At 42.5% G+C, this 13,048-nt stretch overlaps 1 protein-coding gene across 1 annotated transcript in view; it reads right to left on the reverse strand.

Annotated features, from left to right (window-relative positions):
- LOC134676887 (mothers against decapentaplegic homolog 3) overlaps positions 1–13,048 on the reverse strand; it is a 43,966-nt gene that overhangs the window by 27,538 nt on the left and 3,380 nt on the right. Inside the window, exon 4 of the mRNA XM_063535269.1 lies at positions 12,109–12,199. Within this exon, the coding sequence (XP_063391339.1) occupies positions 12,109–12,199 (91 nt within the window). The remainder of the gene's footprint in view (positions 1–12,108; positions 12,200–13,048) is intronic.

A 13,048-nucleotide genomic window follows, 5' to 3' on the forward strand; every position in this document is an offset into this window, starting at 1 on the left:
CACTTATATTATTCAACTGTTCAAACCGTTTAATCCCGCACAATGACATGGGAAAAGACACCCCCTCTAGGTTTAGTATCTCCTTATAGTGGGGATATGACGAGGGACGATCCACATTTTCATCTGCTGGATATAAAGCGCTAACAATGGCCCACGCAAAGCATGCGTCATCAACATTCTTAACATTAATACAGGCTTGCCTCCCTTGCACCCACTTTGGTAGGGGCAGGTATGATGATCCTCGCAAAGGTTGATATTTGTTAATATTCACTTCTAGATGTAACACTTTACTTATAGCCCACCCACTGTCCCGTTCTTGAAAGTCTTCAGCCTTAACTCTGATCTCCTCCATAAACAATTGATAAATTTCATTTACGTTGCACCCATCTAATGAAATTACTTTATTCTTGGTGTTGAAAGATTTCACCTCCTCCACCTCCTGATCATTATCATTCACCTTGATCCATTTACTATATCGTCCGAAAAGTTGCAAATTCACCTTAACAGCGCTCTTAACCCTAGATATATTCTCCTCTATGAGATTAACAACTCGTTGGCGTACACTGTCCATGAAATCGTCAGGAGTGAGATATTCTTCCTTGGTAAACAGTCTATAAGAGATGATCCGGCTCTTGAACGCTGATGTTAATATTTCAGTGTCTTCGTCATACATGTTACATTTTAGACTGTGTTTATGCATTGCACTTTTCAGATGATTATGCAATGATTTTACCTCTATATCACAAGTATCACATTTTTGCGTTTTGGAGGGTGATGCGTCATCATTAGCTCGTACTGATGGCCCTTCATCGCTAACTCGACTGCGTTTCTCCCCCACCAACCGTTGATTTGATTTTTCACATTTGGTAGGTATGGTATTTTCACGTTTTAAACTCGCTGACTTATCCGACTTTAAATACTTCATACAGTAAGTCACATGTTTAAGCATGTTGGCTCTCTGAGTAAAGTTGCGATTACAATATTCACACGGAAACATTTTCAATTGTCTTGTTACGTGGCTACACTGAGACTGACGCGAAAGGAAATGATTTGCGGGTGTGCCGTGTGGCGGACCGCGGGCAACTGCCAGGCCCTGCGCGTGCGGCTGCGGAGCGCGGCAGAGCGGGGGAGGGGAGACGCGCCGCATCACGCGACATCGACCTTGAATGTGCACGTGTGCCTTGCCCCGGCGGAGCAGTGACGTCATGCGCAGGTGTCAGGTGTCGGGTGGCACCAAAATGGCGGAGCATTTCCAAACCCACAACTGGCGGCGGGGTTAGGGAGGAGGGGAGACTCGCCGGCCAGGTGCGCCATCAAGGCCGATGTCGCGTGATGTGGGGCGGCCCCCCGGTCATCGCAACATCAAAACGTCGTAAGTGACGTGAAATTCATGGCGCTTACATCGTTACAGAAGCGGGGTGTGAATCTCGTGACCTAAACGTGTAAGCGCCGGGGAATTCACGGCGCTTACGGCGTTTCAGTCGACTGAGAGTGACGCAATATTGCGCAATGTTGTGCAATTTGCACGTGTTTCTTTCGACTGCGAGTGACTCAATATTGCGTCATCGGGTAAGTATTCTCTGGAAGTTTCTATTGTGAAATAAAAGAAGATGGGTTTCGTTTAGTTATTTTTTATTTTTCATCAAAATTTAACCGATTCAATGGAAAATATAGGTATTACACAAAATATCGGCGGCATAACACTTGATTTCAGAGTCGACAATATCGTTTACATTGCACAAACTACCTATGATATTGCGTGCCTGTTGAATATTGACGGGGTGATATATCTTGAAATGTTTCTTGAAAAAGTTGAGACGGTTCTCGTAGGTAGACTTTGTTTGGTTCAAGTATCCGATACGTGCGTTAATACACTCCACGACATGTTCGATATGGCTCCATTCCATGTGGTTTATCACCAAGGGGTGTGAGTTTGTCATAGGTTCGTGATCATCGTCACAGGTGAGTAAAAGTAACGGCACCGGAGAGATACACATCTGAAGACGATTGCACTGTATCAGTTGCGGTGAAACACTCATTGGGTTATGAAAGAAGTTTCCAATGACTTCAACTTTTTCCGCAAACATTGCATTCCATTCTTCACTGGTGAGTTCATATCGCTCATTAAAATTGACACAGACATCTAGTCTGATTTTAGCCTCAATAAACTGCAACTTCAAGTATACATGGATATTTTCAATCAGAGCACTTGCACCAGCAGGACAGCGTTTGAGATTGTAGACACTCTTGCTCAGCTCACAGCGACCGACACCTTCACCGCTGCCGGAACAATCAATCGACGGTGTGTAAGAAGGTGAATAAATGTTTGAATAATTCATTTTTTATTTTATTTTAAAGGCTCCACGACACGTTTACAAGTGAGGACGGTCAATGGTCTACTGAATAATTTTACGAGTGGTACTGGTGAGAGCGTTATACTCAAACAGTGAATCGTTGATGATGAGACAGTATGCCGTGGTGTTAGCCGGCACATTCTCTTTAAACTCCATTTCCAATTTAATATCAATAGCACCAGCTCCCGAGTTGAAGCTGTCACACTGTCTTGACGTGTCAATGACAATTAATGGAGACTGTGTCTTGTAATGAGCGTAATTTACCTGAGGGCTGGTATGATGACGGTTGTAGTACGACCGTTGGAAATTGGTAAATGCGTCATATAAGAGCGCATAGTTGTTTGTTTTAAATTCAGCCGAAAAGGGATCGTATGGATAATACTGTGCGTTCAAATACACCCTGCAATTGGTAAGATTACAATGGTCGAATATACTCATATCTTTGTTCTTCTCGTTCCTACGAGCCGTTTGGAAACCAACAATGAGATAGCGAGGTTTCTCCAGCTGAGTGCTAGTCTTGATGCACCAAATATGACGTTGTGAGGCAGGCAGTATGGGATATTCGTACAGTTCCCAGGTGCGGAACGCTATCTGAACCGGTATGCCCCTCTCAACATACGACATTAGACGCAATTTCTCCTTATCAGATACTTTTATGACTGGCATCCTCCATGTGACACGGGTGATTTCAATCTCACCATTTGGTGTTGGCGGTTGCGGTACCTTCTCCGCATCAACGGGTGCTAAATCTAAACAGTTTACATCTGTACTGGCGCGATTTAATATCAACTCGTGTTTCCCATTAATTATAACCTTTTTATAGTCCTCGGCGAAACCCAAGAAATGAGATAGTGGTATAGTCACAGTAAACTTGTCTTGAATCTTTTTAGCACCAACTTCCCACCCCGCCGTCTGAAGACTATGGTCCATTTCCTTGGTGTATGAGACTAGTCCCTTAATGGTGGACGTGATACCGCAGTTTCTCGCGCGGTCAATCTCCACACCGTTCAATTCATAACGAATGTCTTGAAATAAAAATGCAGCACCGTTGTTGATCAGTAGACATCCTTTCTCCACTGTGCCCTCCACTAATATTTGACTGTGACTCGGTAGTAGAATTAAATCTTGACGGTTGATACATATGTGGATGTTGTCGTTATTTTTGAACGAGTCATTATACGGAGTGTACGGGTGAAATTCTATACTTTCTATACTATCATCGAATAACACCTTCTCACCAATGTTTAAGATAGATGATGAGGACATACTTGGAAACCGATACTCTGTAAAAATGCACTATTTTCTCTAGTCAATTTCTTTGGCTGTTGTAGTAACTGGCGTTGCTGTCTCTCGTTGTTAATACGACGACGACGACGACGAGTAGTACTTGCCCCCACGAGAGCAAGATCTCGACTAATTGTAGAAGTGTTGTTACCAAGGCTTTTATTGTTATGAATAATCATTTCTTTTTATTTTTTACTTTTTACGAATATGCAAACGAAGTGCAATGCTTTCACCTCGAAAATTCACCGTATTACCGTGCTCGTTTACAATGCGCAACTCAATGTTTTGTATGCGATTGTTACTCTTCTTGACAGGTAAATATATAATGTTGGTAGGTTGTTCAATAATTTGATAGCCGGGCGGGACGTCGGGTGAAAACTCGTGTAAAACATGCGACGGCTTGTTGTTTACGAATGAGCCCTCCACAATATTGCACTCTATTCTTATAGTGTTTGTTATGATTATGTTTATTGTTTTATCCGACCAATGTGATGATTTTGCTTTAAGCTTTTTCGGTGAATAACCAAACAATGATCCTATGCTGTTTGGTTTGTCAAAGTGAATATCATACTTTGGCGAGAATATCATACACTTGGAGGTATTGTTGTTTACAAAGATATCTGCCACCGCCATTCTTTCACCCTCTGGGCCTTTAGCCCTCTTGGTCATTTCCTCCTTCAAGAGGCGTATTATACTGGAGAGCTCGTATGAACCTTCAGGAATCGCGATTACATCATCTCCATAGTGAAACAGATTATTGCTCTTATCAACATTGGGAATAGTGTTGAAAGTCTTAAAGTACACGAGAGCACACTCGTAAAAACCATCATTGTCCAATTCTAGAGCCGGTTGAAAGTCTACATTCAACACAGACTCGTTACCGCTCAGACTTATTGTGAATGATGTCATGGACATGATACCTGCTGCTGCTGCTGACGGGTAGAAGTTTGATGTAAGAATGAAACTACACATGTAATGCTCATGATATTTATTTAAAACAAACGCTTAGCATTGGTACACAGGAAATCCAAACACAAGTGTCCACAATTTACAGTATTAAATTTCTGTAGGCGATTGTAATTATACTCTATTCGCATGTTGCGCTGTAGTTTGGTACCGTTTATATAATCAATAAACTCTCGAGGTGGTCTCAAATCACCAAAGCTATCAAAATATAGACAATAATCACCCTTTTTCGCATAGGCACACCAATGTGTACCTTCACCACGCTGAGAGTCTAAATTAATGATACCAGTTTCATAATAGTGAGGATTCTTTGGGAGATTATCTCGCATGAAAACACCTCTAAAGTAGGGGATTTTCTCTCTACGTGCAAATCTCACAATGTCCAAATCGGTGAGAGCTTTATCCATTGGAGGTAAATTTATTTTCTTGTTTTTTTTTTCTTTTCTTCATCAATTTTGCAGTTGCTGCCGCTACTGTTCCATTAGCCGGTGTAATGTAGAGTCCCATTCCACGTTTATAAGGTGCTAAATATAAACCTCTACCGACAATCTTGCTTTCGGTATTATTATTATTATTTCTATTCTTTACCATTTCATAAATATTTTTAGCAGCAGTGGTAACACCACCGGCCAAAGTTCCCGTGGCGGCTAATGCACCCAGTAGCGGTATCAAAGCCGGTAGGAAACCGCCTCTCTTAGGTATTGGGATGACTCGCTGTTTCTGATGTCCCTTGACAATTTTCCCTTTAACAAAATGTTTTGCCGCTTTTACGCCCACTTTGAGTAGTTTATTAGCAGTTGTATCCTTCCTTTTCGCAATGTGTTTTTTTACAGCGTCACGACTTGCTTTTATGACTTTTGATATGGGGACCATGCCCATACCGTGTTTAACTTTATACTTCATAATCTTATCTACCGCTAACGCGGCAATGCGTTCACCAATTGGATTGTGACCACGCCAACGATTTTCAGCAGCTTTGGCCAATTGTAAATCTGCTTGATGACGTCCCTCCAATGACTTGTCACGCGAGTAGGCAATATCGTGTAATTTACAAGCTTCGTCGAGCGGATTCACACCGGGATCGTTGCGAGCCAATCTCTCCTTCAATCTAGTACCGGGACCGCAATAATTGTAACCGGGTATGTGCGCTTCGAATGGTAGATTATTAATTAAACTATTTATAATACCACCGCCGCTTATGTGATGCTGCTGTCTACGTCTACGTAGTTTGGGGTTATGTTTAACACTAACCCCGCCAATGTGTGTTATCATCTCAAGTACCTATACTTGACTGTGTACGTGAGTATAAAGTATGCCTATATATATATATTTAATATTTGTGTGTGTATATGTGTGAGTATAAAATACACGTCCTAATGATTTGATATGTCACAGTGAAATGAAGCTTAAAAAACAAAACACGTCGCTCGCTATTAAAGATTGGAGTGTTGTTCTGGATGATAATGTGAAACAAACAGTGACTCATCGCTCCTTTAAACACGGCTCGTTGCTGGCGAATAACATTAGATGTCTCATCTGTGGACCTTCCAACTGTGGCAAGACAAATGTTCTATTGACTCTGCTCTTACATCCGAACGGTGTAAAGTTTCATAATGTTTATCTTTATTCGAAATCATTGAATCAACCCAAATACCAGTTTCTGAGTACAGTTTTAGAGCAAGCGGGTGACATTCCGTTTCACACGTACAATGATAAGAGTCAAGTCGTCCCACCGGAGGAAGCCGCCGAGGACAGCGTCATTGTATTCGATGATGTGGCTTTGGAAGATCAAGATGCCATTCGTCAGTACTTTGCAATGGGACGGCATCGTTGGTTGGATTGTTTCTACTTGTGTCAGACATATAGTAGGATACCTAAACAGTTGGTACGTGACAATGCCAATCTTATATTGCTATTCAAACAGGACGAGTTGAATTTAAAACATGCCTATGACGATCACGTGAACACCGACATGAGTTGGGAAAAGTTTAAGGAAATTTGTCGCGAGTGTTGGCAGAAAAAGTACACTTTTTTAACAATCGACAAGGAGAGAGACATTAACAAGGGTCGATATCGTAAAGGATTTGACGTTTACATTATTGTATAAAATTTAGTGTCATCTCCGGTTTATCATCAGTTTTATGTTGTCAGCTACTGAGGAACAACCTCTTTATCTAAAATAACAAAAGCAAACATGTTTGGTAATAAAAAGTTGAAACGGAAACTCGTAAATTCAATTGAGAGTGTAAAGAGAAAAGTAAAGGCGTTGCGAGCAGATAAGACGTCGCTTGACACTTCGCTAGCGCAAACCTTTGAACCAATCACAAAACCGCTCAATGTTTTAATGAATAAAGCTTTGGAATCCAAGGGTAATAAGAATCACGATGATGACGATGACAATGCTAAACCAGCAGTTATGAATAAACCTCATGGCCCCTTGATAAAAACCTCCACACCATTGCCACAACGTTCGCGTAAAAGGAAATATCTGATCAAAACCGAAGAACCCAATAGTAAACTGATCAAGTGGAGTAATCATCCTTTAACAAAAACACACCAGATTGATAATGATGATGTTGATTCTAATGATTATGACGATGATGATGATGATGATGATGATGACGATGAAGAGAAAAAAACAGAGGGAGATGAAGAGAAAAAAACAGAGGGAGATGAAGAGCTTAGCGATGATGATGAAGATATGAAATCGGCTCTTGAAATTGATGAAGGTGGTAATAGTAGTATTGATGATCTACAAAATAAATATATTAAACATCTTGTTAAAACACCAAAGATACCATTTGGTGTTTATCTCGAGGATGATAAAATGCATATTGGTAATAGTCGAGTTAGAATCATTGATGACGTGTTGTATATTAAAGATTCACGATTCAACATGACTCCTGGACTGTTGGAACTTATCTTTAAACGAGTACCAAACAAGAATGTAATTTTGAAAAAAGATGTAGATGATTACAATAAGATTTTAGACATGACAAACGCTCATCGTAGAGGATTCTCACCCAACGGCCAATTGAGTGGAGATAGAAGTTTAAAGTATCTGCGCTACATTAAACAACCACAAGAATCAAAGAAACATAAAGAAGGTGGATGTTTGAACTCTGGTAAAAGAGATATATTAACAACTAAAACTTTTTATCCAAAAACCGATTACATCTATTGGGATGACCCCAACGAGCTGGTGAGCCGTTTACAGCTTTTGATAGCATCACAAAACGCTGGCAACACCTCTCATTCGAACGAGATCAATGCAATCGTTGAGGAACTGACTGAGAGCGGTATAATTTTAAAGTAAGAAAACAGACCCGCTTCTGTTTGTTGTTTTAAAAGCTGTTTTCCGGTAAAACCGATCTGTTTCTCCCTGGTTACCTTGTTATAAATACTGATGAAGGCTCCCTCCATCGCTCACTTTCACAATGCCTCTTAACAAGTTTGGACAATACTTGGGCAGCGAATCTACAATCCGTGACGATATAAAAGTGGAACGAGATTTAGTCAATTTTGAAAATAGACGAGTGGCAGGAATTCACAAGTCTTTCCTCAAAACTGATGCCGTCTGTAGAGCTGAACTAGATGAACAAGTAGTATTTTTAAACACAAAGCTAAAGGCGAATATTAAAGATATAAAAGATTTACGGGTAAAGCTTGAAAAATTATCAGAAAGAATTACTGCACCAACTCCGTCACAACCTCAAACACCACCATCGACAGCGGCAACAGTTCCAGGAAAGCGCATTGCATTGAAGAAAAATGAGTAAGGCTCAAGTAGTCGACGAGATACACAAGTATGCGAGAAAGACATTTCCACGTCGACGATTCATTCAGAGGGGGCTCGATGACACATGGCAGATTGATCTGATTGATATGCAAAAGTACTCCAAGGATAATAACAACTATAAATACATTCTAGTGTGCATTGATACTTTTTCGAAATACGCTTGGATGCAGCCGCTAAAATCCAAGAGCGCTGACGATGTTACAAGGGCAATGAGCAAAATTTTGAGTGAAGGCGGGAGAAGGCCCAAGAATATTCAGTCAGATGACGGCAAGGAATTCTTCAATCTCAAGTTTAAATCGCTCATGACACGTCATCATATCAACCACTACTCTACCTATAGCGTCATGAAAGCTTCCATAGTGGAAAGACTAATTAGAACCTTAAAACATTGGATTTGGAAGCAATTTAGCTTGAATGGTTCTTACACATGGGTACAACTGATAAGCCAAGTGGAGCATTATTACAATAACAAACCGCATCGTACTATCGGTATGGCGCCGGCGAGTGTGAATAAAAACAACTCTAAACAGTTGTTACATAAAGTCTACAATAACATTAAAATTAAACCACGGGCCAAGTTCAAGGTGGGTCAACACGTGAGAATTAGTAAATATAAATCCACCTTCGCCAAAGGCTACACCGGCAATTGGACTACGGAGATATTTACAATAACTAGAGTGCAAACTACTAATCCAGTGACATATTTACTTCAAGACGCTAATCACCAACCCATCTCTGGATGTTTCTATGAACAAGAGTTGCAGAAAACTAAACACCATGACATTTATCTAGTGGAAAAAGTGTTGAAACGTCGTGGAAATAAAGTGTATGTAAAATGGCTCGGCTTAAATGAAAAAAGTTGGATAGATAAAGATAACATTGTCTAACTATTATTATGTTCAATAAACATTTATCTACTCTAAATCAATGAGGTTTCATTCAATAAAACATCTCTATATTCAGTAATATTATATATATTTATTGTTATTAATTATTATTAGTATACCTATACGTGTACAATTATAATACATGTGCAGTGAGCTAGCAATTTAAAAGTAAACAATGAAAAGGAAACAAAAATACACCATCATTAATAATCACCAGAATCTATTATGTTTGGACCTACCACACAAAATATGACATTAATTAAATATGTAAAAGATTCCGAATTGCACACTGCGCGTGAAAAAAGTTCCGCTGTAACACCACCTAGTAAGTCAATCCAGTCTTGAAAATTGATTTGGGCGTCTCCCACTATTTCTTCCGCTTCATCGTTTAAATCGTCCCACATTACAATTAAACGGTAAATATGACAATCGTCACGGTGACCTTCGACATATAAACTTTTCAACAATCTCGCCACTTCTGCTCTAAATGAGTGTAATGGCATGGGGACGCGCCATCTATTAATCAATGTGTTCTTTTGGAACGCTTCCATCCACTCGTTTTTACATTGTTGATGAAAAGATTTCACTTCGTTGCTGGAATCGCTCTCGTGGCCGTAGTACAAGGGATTGGTGTGTTTTTCCTTGCCCCCGTCGTCTTGTGCTTTCGCTGTTGCCATCGGTTGTGCGGGTGGTGAGTGTGAAGTGGAGCTGCTGCAACCACCGTCACAGCCGCCGCCGCCTGTGGTCGTGGACAACCAGCACTGGCAGCACCAAGCGGTCATGGTACTGTTAATGTCAGCTGGGGAAGATGTAATAAAAATATTGTTATTGTTTATATTAAAAGTAAGCAAAAAGTGTTTCTAATTGAGAAGTTTTTAATTACAAAGACAGAACAGAGTTCATATACTCAAAAAATTAGTATGATACAACTATACTTGAAAAGAAACTTACATTTGGTATGTGATGAAGCTTGTGGATCCATTGTTGTAGAATATTATTTCAACACGATAATTGTAGTGACACTCTAGTGAGAATGTGGTGAAATGACTGTTTACTATGACTGAACATGCTCTTTTATAAACCCGGTGGAGGGGAGCGGGGACATAGGAGTGCGGGGTGTAGGGAGCGCGGCATAGGAGAGCGGGGTGTAGGGAGCGCGGCATAGGAGAGCGGGGTGTAGGGAGCGCGGCATAGGAGAGCGGGGTGTAGGGGCAGGAGGGCAGGGTGTAGGGGGCAGGGGGAAGGGGGCGGGGTGTAGGGGCAGGGGGCAGGGTGTAGGGGGCGAGGTGATTATGAGAATGTAGTCGAGAAATTGAGGCTGGTCCTACCGTGACGGGGTGGCCTAGAGGGTTCATACAGTGTGTGGTGACGATATCCCCGGTTAGCTAAAGATGCGCCGGTTCGAATCCGACCTTCGCCACTGGAGACCACCCCGTCACTTTTTGCGTTTCTCCTCTGATACTGCAGTTTTGGAACTAACGTTGCGCATACATACTGTCGCCCTCTGGCGGGGCTGGCAGAATTCAAACTCACATATAATTTTATTCATTTCATAGCGGATGGTTTAGGAACTAACGTTGCGCATACATACTGTCGCCCCCACGCAGGGCTGGTGGGGATTTTTGGAACTAACGTTGCGCATACATACTGTCGCCCCCAGGCAGGGCTGGTGAGGATTTTTGGAACTAACGTTGCGCATACATACTGTCGCCTCTAGCGGGGAGTAGAGTGAACTAACCAGTGGCGCATACATACTGTCGCCCCCAGGCAGGGCTGGCGGATAATTTTGGAACTAACGTTACGCATACATACTGTCGCCCCCACGCAGGGCTGGTGGGGATTTTTGGAACTAACGTTGTGCATACATACTGTCGCCCCCAGGCAGGGCTGGTGGATATTTTTGGAACTAACGTTGCGCATACATACTGTCGCCCCCAGGCAGGGCTGGCGGGGATTTTTAGAACTAACCTTGCGCATACATACTGTCGCCCCCAGGCAGGGCTGGTGGGGATTTTAGGAACTAACCTTGCGCATACATACTGTCGCCCCCAGGCAGGGCTGGTGGGGATTTTTAGAACTAACCTTACGCATACATACTGTCGCCCCCAGGCAGGGCTGGTGGGGATTTTTGGAACTAACGTTGCGCATACACAGTGGCGCCTCTAGCGGGGAGTAGAGTGAACTAACCAGCGGCGCATACATACTGTCGCCCTCCGGCGGGGCTGGCGGATATTTTCGGAACTAACGTTGCGCATAGACAGTGGCGCCTCTAGCGGGGAGTAGGGTGAACTAACCAGTGGCGCCATCTAGCGGCGACCTTTGGAACTAACGTTGCGCATAGACAGTGGCGCCATCTAGCGGGGAGTAGGGTGAACTAAATTGTCACTACCTTACGCATACATACTGTCGCCCTCTGGCGGAAAAGTTCTGATCTCGGAGCGGCATAAACACACTACTACCCCCTATCATAAGCTGAACGCCGCCTTTGCAGCAGCGACCGGCGCCATCTTGTCTACTGTCTATACATCATAACTATTAAATTTAAAACAAATATATAAGCCTTGAAGGTCGTCGTCATCATCATAATCATCATCATCGTCAGTCGTTCCCTCAATGCTGAAGATCGTGACATCATGTCCTAATGTTGCTGACCAGTCTCTTCCATAGGCTTCTGTCACCCGCCATATGCACGGCTTCCTAGATAGATGCAACGGTTGAAGGTCGTATCGGTCCGGAAATACCGCAGGTTCATTCCACAGTTTAGCTGTGTCTTCAGGGTTATTTTACTTATTTTATAGGAAACAGAGGGGGTACTCACGGCTCGGGCTCGCGGATGTAGTGCGAGTAGGGCGGCGGCGGCGGCGCGCGCGCCTCCGCCTCGCAGCGCGGCACGAGGATGGGCGGCAGCGCTGCGACAACCAAGCATGTTCAACAGGCGGCTCCACACAGAACGAGCCGCCGAGCGTGGAAATTGCCGGGCTTTGGATACCAACTTTGAGGAAATTATAATTTCCTCAAAGTTGGTATCCAAAGGTTATCTCGAAAAGATCGCTCATTCGCTATAAGCCTGAATATTGTTTACTTCTACACGTGATCATATTTTACATATTGTATTCTGTATTTATCGATATACATATGTATAATCGGAAGTCGAGAAAGGAGAAGTACTTGGCGTTACCGTATAAAATGTAACTTTTATCTGATCGAGTTATTACTTTTAATGTGTTAATTCAATAATTATGTATCTAATAATGCCCCTGTAAACAATAAAAAAACCGGACAAGTGCGAGTCGGACTCGCGCACGAAGGGTTCCGTACCATAATGCAAAAACAAAAACAAAAAAAAAGCAAAAAATAAAACGGTCACCCATCCAAGTACCTACTGACCACTCCCGACTTGCTTAACTTTGGTCAAAAACATCTTTTTATAACAGGTGTCACAGACAGTCCCCTATGCCGTGGATGCATGGAGGAAGAAGAAACAGCCTCTCACGTGGTGTTGGAATGCAGCGGATTGGCCCCATACAGGGCAAAACATCTCGGATCCCCGAGTGACCTCCCCGAGGTCCTACTCAACATCAAAGGTTTGATAGGATTCCTCGAGGAGCTGGGCTGGCAAGACTAGCCCACCCCCTATCACGCAAAATAGGCGCAAGACGTCGAGTTGCGGAAAATCGCCCGAGCTACAATACAATACAAAGCAAAAAATAAAACGGTCACCCATCCAAGTACCTACTGACCACTCCCGACTTGCTTAA

Source organism: Cydia fagiglandana, chromosome 25 (assembly GCF_963556715.1).
Source record: "Cydia fagiglandana chromosome 25, ilCydFagi1.1, whole genome shotgun sequence".
NCBI lineage: Eukaryota > Metazoa > Arthropoda > Insecta > Lepidoptera > Tortricidae > Cydia > Cydia fagiglandana.